The 17,143-nt window shown below is 38.8% G+C and overlaps 1 protein-coding gene across 6 annotated transcripts in view; it reads right to left on the bottom strand.

The window, feature by feature from the left end:
* Nucleotides 1-17,143, bottom strand: part of GRM3 (glutamate metabotropic receptor 3) — a 252,771-nt gene that overhangs the window by 42,895 nt on the left and 192,733 nt on the right. For all 6 annotated transcript variants that reach the window (XM_049893722.1, XM_049893728.1, XM_049893724.1 and 3 more), the window contains one exon: nucleotides 15,899-16,754. In XM_049893722.1, coding sequence (XP_049749679.1) covers nucleotides 15,899-16,754 — 856 coding nt within the window. The remainder of the gene's footprint in view (nucleotides 1-15,898; nucleotides 16,755-17,143) is intronic.

Below are 17,143 nucleotides of genomic sequence, written 5' to 3'. Positions count from 1 at the left end.
AACTGTTTATCTATAGATAGATATGTGCCTCTGGTTTCCTCATCCAGTAAATGAGTATAATGGACTGAGGTGAAGGGAAGAGGAGAAGGGAGAGGGAGAGGGAGAGGGTTAATGAATGTCGGAGTCTCCAGTGCCTCCTGACGTCAATCAGAGTGACTCCACTGTAATCTGTTTTAAATATTGCAGTTCTTAGTATAATGCTGTTTACAGAAATAGTTCTGTAACATTATTAAAAATGGTGGAAAATTTTGACAAAATGATCTCTAAGTTTCCTTCCATTTTTGTCAAAAGGATCCACTCAGCGAGAAGCTCTTTGAAAGTGTCTTAGCATATGGGGTTAGACGGATGTGCAATAGCATCAAGGACATATTGCATCCAAGGAGATATTTTCCATGGAGGTAGCAGAGTGTCATGCAAACTATTAAATCTCTATTCATCTACCTTGAAGGGTCCTGGGAAGTGGGGGCATGGCAGGAAGGGAATATGATGCTCCCAGAACAGAGAAGGAAAAATGGCCATGAAGTCATGTAGCTGTTTTTATCATTTCTTTTAGGACCAGGCTAAAAATGGCTTAAAGTTCGAAAGTTGATTCTGTATATTAACAATCTGAAAAAATTTTGGAAAGACATAAAGCTAAATGTTTTTTTCTGGCTCTCAGCAGACCTTTACTGTTGTAGCTTATCATGAACTTTTACTCTAATGACAGCTTATGAGCGATGAGGTGGCATCTCATGTGCTGTAAACAAAATTTATGGTTGAAATGAATTGCTGTCAAATACTACTCCCTTCCCTACTTTTCACCTGATGTTTCCCTTATGGGGAAATTCACATGAAAAAAGATCTTCTGGACAATTTTATTATGAGCTCCAAATGAACAGGATAAAATGGCATTCTGGCCCATGTCAATTGAAGATGCTCTCACAGGACAAGAAATAGTATCGACTAGATGAAATTTTGATGAAATGGGGAAAAATGATTCATTCTTTTAGTGTTACTGAAAGATAAAGTGAAGAAATTTATTCAATGGTGATTTTGTGAAGAGAGATGGGAACTAATTCCAAACGGGTGTATTTGGATGTTGTTTGTGGGCAGACGTGTCTATTACAAATGAGTGTTTTAATTCAAAATTTCCAAGAAAAAGGAAGGTTCTTTTCAAGAAAGATTCTTTCATTTGATATATGACATGACTGAGGCCCAGAGACGTTGTGTGAATTGCTCAAGGCCACAGAGCCAGCTAATGATGCAAACTGGGAAAGCCTTCAGATCTGATTCTCTGTCCGGTGTGTTTCATTTAGATCACAATGGTTGGCTGTATCCAAGCTACCTTGAATTAGAGTTACTTTCTACGACAGTCATTAAGCAAAGAATTGCTTCAGAAAAGAAGATATTTCCAAACTTACAGAGGGAATATTTTCACATATGGTGAAGTGGTTTCCAATTTGGAGGAACCAAGGAAAATTACCTTGACATTCTTGGTGAAGTGGGACAACACAATATGGAACTCCTGATGACACGAAATACATCACCATTGTTTTTCCTCAGAAAAAAAGCACTGACTATTCACAGGCTTCTAGTAGACAGCCATCTTTTCATTTCAGATCATACCCATGTTATTCTTGAAAGTAAAGTTTGTGCTTTCTAGGTTTCCAAGTGATGACAATGACCACAATTATATGGTGGGTTTTAATATATCCTTTCTTAAGAAATATTGAAATGTTTCTAGTTTTTTGACCATCTTTTGACAAGAAATATGACCGAGTAAACCATCACAGGCCAGAATTTGTGCAGTTTTCCCCGGAATAGAAAAATCCAAGGTCATCACAAACCCAGGAGCAGGAGACCCCCGCTTGAGTTACAAGGCACTGGTGCTAGTTTTGGGGATCATTAAAGTGTCTTACATGTTACACTTATACAAGTCACAATTTTAAAATGGTTTATCCTTCAAGTTTCTCTCAAGAGGCTTTGAACTACTCCTGCCCCTTCTCAGTCCTCAGTTGGAATTTGCATTCCTTTCAGTTATGTTTAAGAAGCACAGTTTTTTGGGGCATGGAATAAAAATCAACGAGATGCTGTATGTGAAATTAAAATGTAAATTACCAAACAGGTGTATAGCACTTCGTTATAGCCCTTAATGTATCCTGCTTATGTTATATTTCAAGGTATATGCTTGCCTTTCCAAGAAGACTAGTGGTTATTTGAGGGTAGTGATCACATTTCTTTGTCTGCTCTCCAGTGTCTGGTATAAGAAAGATCTTCCAATAATTTTTGCAGAAATGACTTAGCACTTTGATCAATGGAGCCCATAACATTTTACAGTGGTCATATCATTAATAATAAATCATTGTGGGGATGGAAGTGGGCCAACTTGTATCTCTGTTAGGCATAGGAAGTGCAAGAGGCCAGAGCAACCTGAGGATTGCCTAAAGTCACACGAGTAGATTAGGGGCTTTCTTCTGTGGGAAAGGCAGGTTTATACAGAGAAGAATATTATCACCATAATATTTAGGGCTAAGGAAATATGACTTTTTTTTCTTTTTGTAGACACGATAAAAAGGGAAGTCTGGATTGAGAGTGTTCAGATTTCTGTAGAAACACACTGTCATTTTGTTTCGAGTACTTGTGTCCAGTCTTGAGTCTCAAGTATAAAAATTACAATTTAATATGAGAAGTAAATTAATCTGTGCTTAATTAGTATTGTACAATAGAAGGAATGGATCCTGGTTATAGGTGAGTGCCTTAGAGATTTAACAAAAGGTATACTCTTCTGGAAATTAAAATGGTTAAGAATCCTCAGGATTTATAGAAGATATGTATTAGGATGTCAATAGTAATAGGGCTCTTTAGTTTTTTCATGAGCTTTTTTGATGTGTGCCCATAATTTAAAAATGTACTCTATTCTAAATCTTTGATTGTTCTTGTCAGGTCTCTGCCCTGAGCCTATTAATGGTATCCAGTCTCATTCAGAATAAAAGCCAAAATCCTTACAAGGGGTCCTACGAGATCTAGATCCCACCACCTCTCTGACTTCACCTCCTCTATTTCTTCTGTACTAACTCCTTTCAACCACATTGCCGTCTTAGTTTCTCCTGGAACATATCAAGCAAGCTCTTACTTCAGGCCTTGCTATTCCCTTGCTAGGAATACTCTCCTTCTGTATTTCCACATGGCTTGCACCCTGTCTTACTTCAGGTCTCTGCTAATATGTAAATTGTCAGTGAGGCCTCCTCTGACCACTTTGTATAAAATAGCCTCCATTCCCTCCCCCATCCCAATGAGACTCCCTAGTCCTCTTACTCTGTTTAATTTTTCTCCATGGCATTTATCACCATGTGACATGCAACGTATTTACTAACTTACTTATGGAACGTAAGTTCTATGAGAATGTGGAATTTTAGGTTTCACTGCTGGATTCTTAGGGCCTATAGCAGGGCCTGATGTAGAAAAAGTACAGGTGAAATTTCCCTGGTTCTTCAAAGTCCATTTTAATACCATTTCCCTCAGAAAGTCTTCACAGAGTGAGTGGAATGTAGACTCCCATCCGCTTTAAATACAACCAGCAATTCTAACCTTCCCAGAAACTGGAACACCTTAGTCAGGTAAAAGGTAAGGAAAAACATACCACGTCTACTAGTTCTATTTGACACTCAGCATATTTGGAGCATTTCTAAAATATTAATGGATGAGAACCTGGAGTGGCTAAGTGATATGACCCAAGCCACAGAGCCATGAAGTGGGGTTGATCTAGATTACAAATGAACTTTGTTGTTTCAGTGTCCTTTGCTCTTATTAGTGCCAATATCCTCTCAAGGCTCTTCAACAACAACCATAACCAAGCTGATTTTACCTCGCATTTTTCTGCTTTATTAGACAGGAATCATTAGACTATCTATTACCTTTAAGGGGACACAATCACTAGATAATGATCAAAGGACCTGAATTCTAATCCAGGATAGATTCATTCTCTGTGACCCTGGATGAATGACTTCTCCTCTCATCCTCCACTTTTTCATCCATGAGATGGTAAATGATAGCATCTTCCCACCCTAGTTCACAGGTTGGTGCTAAGGATAAACTGAGAGTGTGTTTGAAAGTGATTTAAAAATAATTACAATGATTACTAAGATTTTAGGGTTCTGAAGTTTTGGCAATGTCTTCATTTTAGCTTCTTTTCTGATGGGTCATCAAATGTAAGGGACGAGAAAATAAACTTGTCACACTGTGGCTTGAGATATGGTGAAAAGGGATGAATCTACACATTTAGTGAATCATATTCATTAATTCAGTCCCTGGTATAGTAGCTGGAATGACTGAACTTAAATTGTACAACACCAGCAAAAAGAAGTGGAAGGCTGGAATATCAACTGCTTTTCTCAGTTCTGTTGTTAAGTTGATTGATCTTACTTCACTTCTAAAAGTGTGTACTGATCCTAAATATCACTACAATATTTTAAATACCAAAATTATGATATAATGTTTTCAGGAAAAATAATACAAATAATGTTTTTCTTTTCCTTTTCCACAATATTTAACCAGTGGATTAATTCAGCAGCAGAAGAGTCTTTCAAGGCAAAAGGCAGAAAAGAAACTTGATAAATTTTCCTACTGAAAAGGAAAGACTTAAATGGAGGAGGGATTATCTACAGGATAAATTCTTGGAAAGAATTTTGGTAGACAAAAGCAGTGAAGAAATCTATCTCTGGAAGCCACCCTTGGTTTCCTTTGAAAAGATTTTATTTATATTTTAGCTGTTTAAAATATCGCTAAGATGACACAGTTCTTAATGAATAAAAATGAAGAGGATATAAATATCTGCATTATTCAAAGACTTGCTTTTTAACGACTGGAGAATGATAAGCTCTCTTTGTTTTCAACTTTTATTAAAATTGAGATAATCAGGGTTTAAAGTTTTATTGGACTATAAACAATTTAGGGACAAAGAAGATGTCTTTTTTTTTTTTCTTTTAAGTTCTCCAAGAAGCTGGTATAGGGCTACTATGTGATTGCTGGTGACTTAATAGCCTACAGACAAAATTTTGTGATAGAATTCCGAAGTTCTAATTCGGGAAAGTACCAATGGTATTTTTAATTTTTCTTTAGAAATAAAACTGGATTTGTGATGTGTGCTATAAAACAACTACCACTGCAACCTAACAACATGAACACAACAAGAAAAATTTTCAAACACACCAAACAAACCCACAAAACTATTATTGTCTTGGATGGAAATTCTGAAAGTTTCAGACTCAATATTTTTTCCTTTTCTTTTATCAATTCACTTTTAATTAACTCTGGAGGCTTGTAATTAGAATGAGAGAATGGGGTGATTGGGAAGACAAATGCACTCTTAAATAACATTTAAGGCATGGGTGACCTAGAGCATAATTATTTATTTTCTTTGCAATTTACTCTTGATTCTTGGAAATAACAGTATGATATTGCACATACTGATCTCAATCCGATGCTGTCAGAGAAATGAGTGAAGTATATAACTGTAGGCCTTGGCAATGAGTCATTCCTTATTGACTACACCATTATGGCAATTAATGAGAGTTAACAAATACCTTTTTGGATAATGAACATTTTGGGGCAATCATTTATCATGACTGTAACCACACATGGTAAGGTCAGCCAAGTGACAATGGTACTGTTCCCCTTTTCTAGGTACAAACCCATTTTTTTCTCTTCAGGTAGCAGCAGTGGAAAATAACATGTGATTAAGAAACTGATAGACTTAAGTTGACTTTGGAGGCCACTTATTAGTTTTGTGTCATTTAACTCCTTGAGCCTCATTTAAATCTATAAAATAGGGAGAAATAAGATCTACTTACCTGACAATTTTTGTGAGAATTAAAGGGGAAAATATAAAAAAATGGCTATTGTCAAGCAGGTAGCAAGCAATAACGCTGATATCTTCTTTGTACCTACATACTATGCTACCTGTGCCTACTTCTCTTAGTATACCAAGGATAAACTGCTGTGTGGCGTAGTTATCTTATTGCCCTTACGAGTTGCTAAGCTACTTGAGGGCAGAATTTATTGTTTTAATCATATTTTTGCATGCTTTGTAGTACCTGGCACTGAATTACACTGAAAAACAAAGATTCTCTGAGAAGTTTCATAAATACAACACGATATGTTGCCTTCATTTATGTGCATTGTTTCCAAATCCCCTCCATGTTATTTTTTAAATTTTCCCCTAGCAGCACTATGTTTGTAACAACCAATTCACAGTTCCTTCTTTGCTTTATCATGAAGAACAAATTATGTAAGATGCTCGTTATGGTAAAACTTGAGATCTGCGGCTAGCCAACTGGTTTATCACAGGGAGAAAATGTGCAATTTTATCTCAAAAGGGATCTAAATAACCTAGGCCAATGGCTCTGAAGCTAATCTCCTATGCTTGTGTTCTATATGATGAATTCATTCTACAGCTAGAACAGAACGATTGGAATAATTCCCAATGGGTTGACTAATTAAAGTAATACACAGAATTGTCTTAATTTTGAGATCTTCTACTCTATTATGAAGACTTCTGTAAACTTACTGGGTATCTGAGAGGGATGAATAAATCAAAAGACACTTAGCCTGTTAGTATTAATCATCAGTCTTCGAACATTTAATTATTCTTGGTTCAGCAGTTTAGTGTGTGTATGGACATAATTTTGTAGTTGAGATGTTATTTTGAAAATTTATCATATGGCCAACTTTCTGCTAGTTATATTGTTTACAGTTTTTTTGGTGGAATTAAGTCTTTGAATATTCTGAAGTGTTACTCAATTAGTACCGTAACTTCTGGGACACTGGCACTTGGACAAGTGGATTTCGACTCACAGCGAACCCATGTGACAGCGTAGAACTGCCCCACAGGGTTTTCTTGGCCATAATCTTTACAAAAGCAAATTGCCAAATCTTTTACCAAGGGGCTGCTGGTTGGCTTGAACTGCCAACTTTTCAGTTAGCAGCTGAGCACTTAACCATTGTGCCACAATGCTTCTTGTAATTTAACTTGATGGAATGAATTATTTTGACTATCATGGTTTTGGAATGAACTAGACACACATAGTGTGCTTACATTGCCCCAAGGGTTTGATGTGAAGGATGACTAAGTAACCTTCCCTGCTATTGTTACATATACTGCCCAAAAAGTACTCTACCAGAAAAAACCCCTGTTGCCATCGAGTCGATTCTGACTCATAGTGACCCTATAGGACAGAGTAGAACTGCCCCATAGGGTTTCCAAGGAATGGCTGATGGATTCAAACTACTGGCCTTTTGGTTAGCAGCCATATCTCTTAACCACTCAGCCACTTGTAAATGTTTAAAGTAAGAGAGAGATGAGAATGGTGAGTAGTCATACCCCAACTTTGAGAAGGATTGGCCATACTATCCTGCTCCATTAGATGACAACCTAATCTCTTAAAGCTCTTTAGAGAAAATCGTCTTATTTGAGTATAAGATTGCCCTCCTGGTCAGGAAATTCTTTCCGAACTGACTGAAAATACTTCTTTTCTCTATGCTGGCTTTTCAGTGTGCCGTTAAGGATGAGTAATGGCACAAAGGTATATGAAAGTAGGAAAACACGTGTTTTCAATTCAACTGCGACAATGTGTCCAGAGATTAGAAACTGTTAGAAAAATATTGTTGTTCTGACCAAAAAGTCAAGAATATAAGCTAAGCTTATTCTTAAACAGCATACTAGCTATATTTCAGAAATACGTTCAAAATATTTTTCTTCAATCTCTAGACACTTTTGCAAGGGAAGTTCCTATAAATGCACCACAGTGTCCAAGTCTAGAAACATAGAAGAAGTAGTATAATTATTGTACTTTTTTCAGATTAGCAACGAAGTAGAATCCACTTCTTTCATACTTCGTTAGGAATGACTACTTTTTTTCTGACGAGATAACTCTCCAAATAAAACAAGATAAATTAAACATTAAGAAACAATAATAGTAATAATTATTATAATTATGATAATAGTGATGATAGTAACAAGGAGCAACAGTAGCAGAAAGCACAGGCCAAAGTGGAAAATTAGGTTTCCCAAAGGTTGCTGTTCTCCACTGTGCAACCTTAAAATGGGAATCATTTCTCAAGCTTCTAAGACACCAAAGCACAGATGCATGGTGCGTAAACAAAGAAATAACCACAATTGTGGTGCCCTTTGGGGTTTAAATCTTATCCTTGTGACCCCAGGAAACTGACCAGAGAGAATGGGAAAGAAAGAAGTACAGGATATTTATCTTTACGTTTTAGAAATGCTTTTGATCAGCAGAGCTGGAACAAGTTTCTGTGCTTTTGTGAGAACTACAAATGTTCCAGGGGAGGAAGCAAGGTCAAGAGCAGTTTGCTCTTTCAGGGACTTCAAAGCCCATTCATCTAAAGATGCAGCCATTACCATTTTGGCGTCCTTGCTGTGCCTTGGATGGCTGTGTACTTTTCAAGAGAAGAGCCTTGCTGAGTTGGGGCCAGCTAAAATGTATTCCTTGTAGTGCAGTGTCCCAGAAAATACACCCTTCCTGGCCTGTGCTCTGTGATTACAGTCCCAACCAAGAGTGATTCTTGTCCCTGGTGGATGAGTCAGATGCAGAGGTGAGTGGGGCAGTAAGGCTGGACTACCCATTTTCTGCCTCTGCTCTTCTTCCAGGTGTGGAGAATTGTAAACATAAGAACAAGGTTGGACCGTCTCCACCAGGCTCCAGGTCTCTGATCTCAGTAGTCTGTCTCTTTTCTATTACCCAGAGATGAGTGGGCAAAAGAGATAAAACAAAAGAAAACCAATCAACCAATCATAGCTGTGTGTTCTATCCATCCCTATTATGACTACCAGACCAGCAGTAACAGGGAGCTGTCCTCTTTGCTTGTGAGTCAAGCCCTGGAAGTAGAATTTGTTTAGTGAGTTTAGATCTCTTCTGGGCATAAAATACATAACAGCTTTCCAATCCCAAATAGAACAAAACAAAACTAAAAACAAAATAGAATAAAAAGCTAAGGCAAGAATAATCTTGCTTCTTTATTTTGGGGTTGTTTTGGTGACTACATGCTTGTGTAAGCTCCATAAAGCAGTGAGTACATCTGTCTGTCTTGTTTACTCTTGGGTACCCCAGGGTCTAGTATAAAGTCTAAACATATCTATGGGATGAATGACTAGATTAGGACCTTGATGGTTTGCTCTGTCACCTATGTTATGTTGAGTTGGTTCTGACTCACAGTGACCCTACGCACAACAGAACAAAACACTTCCCAGTCCTGCTCTATTCCCACAACTCTTGCTATGCTTGAGCCCATTGATGCAGCCACTGTGTCAATCCATCTTGTTGGGGGTTTTCTTGTTCACCGACCCTTCACTTTACCAAGCATGATGTCCTTTTCCAGGGACTGATCTCTCCGGATAACGTGTCCAAAGTATGTGAGATGTAGTCTCACCAACGTTGCTTCTAAGGAGCATTCTGGTTTCACTAAATTTCCCATTTTGTCAAGTTCTCAATTTCTCCATTCTCAACCATTCTAACTCACCCCTGTGAGTCACACAGAGGACTGTTATGAATGCTATTCCTGAGATAAAATCTATTCAACACAGGGAGTGTCTTGGAGCACCTCTAGCAGTATGTTCAGTAAGTGGGAATTTTTGCTTTCTTCTTCTGAATTGAGTGTACTCTGGTTATCCCTTCATCTTGACAGTTGAGTTCATTTCTGTGTGCTTCAGTAAGTGAAGATAATAATGCTGACATCCTGAATTTCCACTTCTGTCAAGTGAGGAATAGGGGCAAGCTCATCTTTGAGGAAAGCCTTTTGTAACTCCATGATTTTATTCTAATCTACTTTCTGGAATGAGTATCAGAATAAATGGTAAAAGAGACTGTACTATACTATGAACACACACAGAGACAATGATATTGCATTTCCTTAATGTTTAATATCTGTTGCCATTGAGTTGATTCTGACTCATAGTGACCCCATAGGGCACAGTAGAACTGTCCCATAGGGTTTTCAAGGCTGTAATTTTTATGGCGAGCACTGAAGGTGAAGTGGTTAAGAGCTCAGGTTGCTAACTAAAACGTTGACAGTTTGAATCCACCAGCCACCCCTTGGAAAACCCATGAGGCAGTTCTACTCTGTCCTATGGGGGCGCTATGAGTTGCAGTCGACTCCACTACCCACAACAATCTTTATGGAAGCCGACTGTTGCATCTTTCTGCTGTGGAATGGCCGGTGGGTTTGAACCACCAGCCTTTTGGTTGGCAGCCAAAGATTAACCATTGCTCTGCCAGGGCTCCTCTATTTCCCCTATTCTGTTTTGGGTAGTTTAAGCTTTTCTTATCCAGTGATGAGGATTGGAATTTTATTCAAAGTAATTCTGAAAAGTCACATGATACCAAACATAATTCTCAGTTAATATTTATTTTAGAATTCTCAAGACTCTTTCACATGGAAAATTCTTACTGAATGATTTAAAGAAGATGCTTGAAATTAAAAAAAAAAAATTCTAAGGTTTGGAATCTAAGGCTCAGTTTCCAAAGTTTGGTGTTTGATGAGCCACCTTAGCTCCAACTAATTGAGAATGTGGCCCAGGAGCACTAAAGAGGTCACAAAGAGGAGCACAGAAAGAAACATATCTTAAACCCCTTGATTGTTTCTTTCATTGCTTTAATAAATGTTGCTACAACTCTTAGTGTGTGCCAGAACTGTTAGGTATTTGGAATCAATGAGCTTAACTTCTTGGAGTCTTTGCATACTTACAAAGGCCGCACTGCATCAGGTGACATGGATGTTAGCCCTGGCCCCTGCCACTAACCAAACGAATAACCTTGGGCAATCACCTACAGTCATGGGGCCCTAATCAATTCATTTGTAAAATGGCAATGGATCTTTTTTAGCTCTAACGGTATTTGGTTTTAAATTTATCTCAAATAAGGTGATAGAACATACTTAAAGAAGAGTCCTTTGGTAGAAACAAGCTGTTTTAGAACTCATGTACTTTTCTTTTTACATTTCATTTGTTAATGAACAGAACACATACCTTAAGTTTTCACAAAAGAATCATTTTACAAATCTATTGATTGTAATAAGCATTTATTCCTTCAACAAGCATTTATATAATGCCCGCTCTGTGCTAGAAACTGTGCTGAGTGTTTGGAATTGGAGATGAAACATATGTTCTCTGCCTTCAAAGAGCTCAGAATCTAGTAATGGAGATATAGAAGAAAATATGACTATGGGTATTAAATACTACTCATAATTCAACAAATATTAACTCAGCCCCTATTGTACTTGTTTGTTTGGGATATATCAGTGAACAAAATTAATAATGATTTCTGTTTTCATAGAGCTTACAGTCAAGTGTGAGGCATGAACAATAAAGAATAAACAAAAATAAGAACATATTAAACATAAAAAATAATGTGGTATGTTAAAAAAAAACAAAAAACCAAACCCATTCCCATTAGGTCAATTTTGACTCATAGCGACCCTATAGGACAGAGTAGAAGTCCCCCCTGGGTTTCCAAGACTGTAAATCTTTACAGAAGTAGTCTGCCGTATCTTTCTCCCATGGAGCAACTGGTGGCTTCGAACCGCTGGCCTTTTGGAAATAAGGGAATTAGTCACAGGGATATCTGCGGAAAGAGTATTACATGCAGAGAGAACTGGTAGTGCAAAAAGCCCTGTTTGGAAGCCAGGGTGACAAGAGAGCAGTAAAGGACAGAGAGTGGGCTGATCAGGTAAAGCCTTGGGGGATGTTGTATTTTGACTTTTACTTTGAGTGAAATGGGGGAACTCACTAGGGGGTTTTGAGCAGAGGAGTGACTTATGCTTTAAAAGAGTATCCTGGCTATTGGGTAGGAATAGATTGCAGGGCTGGGCTGGAGGTGGGTGAGAGTAATCAGTTAGGAGGCTACTACAGAAATGCAGGTGATGGTGGCTTGGACCAAGGTAGTAGTAGTAAAGATGGTGAGAAGTGGTCAGATTCTGGATCTATTTTGAAGGTAGAAGCAACAAGATTTTTTGGTGGACTGGATGTAAGCTATTAAAAAAAAAAAAAAAAGGAAAATGCCAGGATGGTCTGGAAAAAAGAGGAGGGGCACTTATCTCAGTTTGGGAAATTGAAGGAATGCTTCCTAAAGCAGGTATCATTTGAATGCTCAAAGGGCACAGGAATAAATGAAAGTGCCAGATAGGGCAGATAAAGGTGTGTGAGAGTGTTCTAGGTGGAGGAAGTAGTATGTGCAGAGAGCACAGAGGCAAAATTAAAGACATGATGTGTTTTGGAGAACTTTAAGAAGTCTGAATGGATGGAAGGGTGGATGCGGGTGTATGGCAAAAGATGAACCTAGGGAAGTAGGCAGTGGTCAGATTCTACACCCAGAAATCTCATTATTTAGAAGAATCTTTAAACAAGGTGCAGTTCTGCAAAGTCTGTTTTGCAAAAGAAGTAGTAAAACTGGATTAACTTCAAGCAAGACCCACTTTGGCCAATGCTGGAGCTAGGTAGTAGGAATGTACTGGGGAACCAGGGAGTATTTTAATCTATGTTAAAATTCTCAGAAGGCCTAGCTCCTTCATCCTTTAAGGATTAGAGCTTTTAGGGAATCAGCTACAGCTATCTCTTGTCAGAATAATCTTGGAGTAATTTCATTGAGTACAAGCAGATGGCCAGAAGAGGATTTTCTCCAATTGAATTGAGCAAAGATTGATTCAGTGTCTGCTAAGAGCTTGCTCTTGTGCCTAGTCCACTGCCTCAATATTCAAGTTAGAAAAACAGATACTATTTCAGAAAAAAAGGAAAACAAACCTGTTTTCAATAGGTAACTAGGAAAAAAAAAAGACTTTACAATATCTTAAGGCAATAACATAGTATACAGGCTTATCATCTGTTACCTATTTCCAAGATAAATATACATAAACTAAACCCATTGCCGTCGAGTCGATTCCAACTCATAACAACCCTATAGGACACAGTGGAACTGCCCCATAGGGTTTCCAAGGAGTGGCTGGTGGATTCGAACTGCCGACCTTTTGGCTAGCAGCTGTAGCTCTTAACTCCTGCACCACCAGGGCCCCACAATATATATACATATACATATAGTCATAGATTACTGTAAGTTCAAATTTGCATTCTATTCCATTTATTTGTTTATTTATATTTTCCTCCCTGGAGAGTGCTGGATTATCATAGTCAATTCTTCCATTAATTTTTTAAATGTACATATTTAGCTAATTCAGCATCTTGATATCTTCGCATAGTAATGCATTTTCTTGTCCAATTCTCACTGCTAAGAAATGTTTACTCTGTGGCTGGTCTAAATTCCCTCTATTTTTTGTAGTTTAAATCTGTTTTTCACCCTCCTAGTCTCTTCAGAGCTGGAGAATAACTGGTAATGTCAGACAAATTGAGAAGGCTAAAACAGTACTTTGTGGTTAGATCTGTACAGTCAAACCAAATTGGAAAATTGAAGCCCGTGATTGAACAAGACAGACAAAAAGAAAATACTTTTGTTTTATTTATTCAAATAATGGCCTTATTTCTTCACTTTTCTTAGCCATTTAAGACCCAACAGTCAGTAGAATAAAAGAAAATGTTTCGTTACATAAAACACTTTGCAATAGCTTTCTGAAATCCAGTAGTTCCCTTTATTTTAGCTGCTCACGTGTGGATATATTTGCATATTTATATGTCAAGGAGTAAGAAATGAACTAGAATAACAAAGTTAATTAACAGATGTTGTGAATAAAGATAAATGATTAGCCAAGGGTAGTCTGAAGGAGGGGGGGCAGGTTGATGCATTTTATTCGTCTTTAAGAATTAAGTGCATAGTAGATACTATTTGTGGATACCTAATCCTTCATTTATTTTTAGAGTAAAGATATTCAATAGGACTCAGAAATACTTTAACCATTTTTTTTTTTACTGACTCCAGGATCCATTCTTATTTTCTGGAGATGTCAGACAAATGTCGATTGGTTGTTACTTTTATATTTCTTGTAATTTCTATATGGAAGGCACATGTGGGGATAAAGAGTCCCCCAATTTTTAATCTTTACCATTTTCAGTAGTCATTCCAATAGTAAGAGATGGTATCCAGCACATGAATAGAAAGCAATACTGATGTAATTGTTTTCACTACTTTTTACCCCCTCTGGGGAGAATGAGGAAAAAAAGATGTACACATATGCAGGCTGGTAATATTTGTGCTTATGTTCAAGGCTAGCTTAGGGGTTAGAATTCTGGAATAGGAGCCAATGGTCCTAGGTTCCCCTCTCAGTGCTACCAGTGATTTTGCAGGCCATTTGACTTCTGAATAACCACCTAGAAGGGAGATGTGAGAACTGCTACTTGCTGCAAATAGTATAACTTGAGCGTACAAACTTTTAGGTCTTGGATGGCAAGTTAATTGAAACACACTGCGCAAACTAGAATATGTCCCAGTGGCATGAAAGATTATTAGCAATTTAGGCAAATGAAAGCATTTTATCATTATAATGTTTTCATCATCAATGATCTTTTGTGACCAATAATATTACTTACCATTTTATGATTTGGGATTAAGCTATAGTCCCCAGAACCAATGCTTTTATGAGCTGATACCAACCGCACCTTAGTAGATACTGCAAGCCTCAAGATTTTGTGCTTTCTATGTTAGCAATGCATTGAAATGCAACGCTATATTTAGAAATATTTAGACCATAGTTAGAAATAATTGAGAGGTAGCAAAAGCCACTTTGAATGCATCTTTGTGTGTTCATTACTATGTCAGAATGATTCCCACCAGTCTCCAAGTTGCTTACACTCAGGCTTACAGAAAAACAGAAAGAGTCTCATTCCTTAAAATAACTTGAAAAAAATCCACAACTTTTAATACCTATATGGAAATGCTTCTGTATAGCAGACGTAAACTCAAATGACTGGAAATCACCACAGTCTGGGTATTTTTCCCTTTTCACCCCTAATTAGGCTCAGGGAAAGCAGTGCTTTTTTCTCCCACCCACTGTGAAAGTTATGAGGTTCTTTTGCTCAAATCACCCTCAAGGAAGTCTTGGAAGTTCACATTCCTTAGACAGTCACCAGTTCTGCTAAAGAAGATTAAATGCCCATATCGCACGTGTCATATCCTGCAGCGAACAAGAAAGAGAGAAAATGTAGCGTGGCCTACATTTGGAGGCTACCACAGTGGGGCGATCAGCCCAGCCCATGCAGCCTTTCGTTTTCATAGAACGTATCAGCCAAGATATTTACTCAAAAATTAGTAAGAACATCAAGAGCCACCCCATTACATCTTGGAACATTTGCTTAACAGTCTGAACATTTTTTTTTATGGCTCAGAAACAATGGTTTCTGGGCTGGGGGCAGAGGTATTTGATTCCCATATATATATATATATAGATAGATATAGATATATATAGATACATACATATTTGGGGATATATGTATTATATATATTTGGATCTATCTATCTACCTATCTCTCTCTCTCTATCTACCTACCTATCTATATCACTAACTCTATCTCTACCTCTCTCTCTATATATACAGGTGCCTTCCTGGTGCAGTGGTTAAAGGATTTAACTGAAAGTTTGGTGGTTCCAATCCACCAGCCATTCTGTGGGAGAAAGATATGGCAGTGAGCTTCCCTAAAGATTTACTGCCTTGGAAACCCTGTGGGGTTGTTATGAATTGGAATCCACTAGACACTGGGTTATATCTCTCTACCTATATTTGGAGATGTCAGTGAAACTGATCTGTGATTTCCAGATGAATGCAGACTGGTGCAAAAATGCAGACTGGTAATTTTTATGCTTATCTTCAAGGCTGGCTTAGGGGTTAGAATTCTGGAATAGGAGCCAGTGGTATATATATTTCCACCAGTGTGCACCATAGAAGACGATTAAGGCTGTTTACTTACCTGTGAAGTTGATTTTCAGCAAATAATCCTTGTACAACTTCTTCCCGTCCAGGATCTTCATAGCATCACAGAGCTTGGTGGTATTGGGGCAGAGGGTGCGTTGCATTTTGTGCAGGGCGTGGGCCATGGCATACACAGCATTCACCACAAACATGATCTTGGATTCTTGCTCATAGTTGCTGCTGTCAATAGCCAGGTGCTTGTCACAGGCGCGCCGGTGGTTCCTCTTGTTCTGGAGGCTGCACTGGAACTTCTGCTCCCAGAAGTCCCGGAACCAGGGGTTGCGGTGGTTATTGTAGGGGTTGAGGCTCTGGAAGTAGCGGTCGAACTGGCGGATGGGCTGCGAGGCCAGCTCCAGGGTGATGGCGCCATAGGCCACATGCTCACTGCCCTTGACGATGCTCTCCTGCGCACCCCAGCCATCGCTGGCCACCCAGGTGAAGGAGGTGTTGGCACGCCTGGCTGCAGCGATGAGCTCGCGGGAGTCGTCGCTGCGCATGAAGAGGACCACGACGCGCGCATTGGGCTTCTGCAGCAGCTCGCGGATCACACTGTCATAGGACTTGCGGATGTTGGAGCGGCCGACCTTTTCTGCTGTGGCGATGCAGATGTTGCGCAGGCGAGCTTCCTGCTCAAAAGCCTCGATCCCAGTCTCCCCATAGTCCCCTTCGGAGGCCACGGTGGACACGTAGGTCCAGTTGAAGAAGCGCAGGATCTCGGCCATGGCTTTGGCCTGGTAGAAGTCGGGGGGCACTGTCCTGGCAAAGTAATCGTAGCGTGACTTGTCGCTGAGTTTGGCGCTGGTGGACGCATAGCTTATCTGAGGAATCTGAAAGAGCCTTAGCAAGTTTGCCACCTGGAGGAGGGAAAAAAGAGAAGGAGGTTTTTTAGAAACTCAGAAGCAAATGATTGGATACGAAAAATGAATAACGCTCTACCTTAAACCCAACTCCTGTTTCTCGATAGTTGTTCTTGAGATGCATCCTTGAGGACTATATTTTGAATATTTGAGAGCAGGTTGCAGCAGGCAGTGCATGGTTTGGGAAAGGGCATAGTGGAGAAATAAGACGGTTATCCCTCCTCCCTTCTAAACTAGGGTAAATCCTGTTCAGGTGTCCTTAATTAGGTTGTCTTGCTGGTGAGTTACTGGGGTCCTGTACAGCTCAGCCAAACAATGAACTACGGTGAAATGGCCAAACTCAGTTTTCAGGCTATTTGGCTGCAACTGTATAGAAAGAGCCTGGG

This window comes from Elephas maximus, chromosome 8 (genome assembly GCF_024166365.1).
Source record: "Elephas maximus indicus isolate mEleMax1 chromosome 8, mEleMax1 primary haplotype, whole genome shotgun sequence".
Taxonomy (NCBI): Eukaryota; Metazoa; Chordata; class Mammalia; order Proboscidea; family Elephantidae; genus Elephas; species Elephas maximus.
This window is presented reverse-complemented; position numbering and strand designations above follow the sequence as displayed.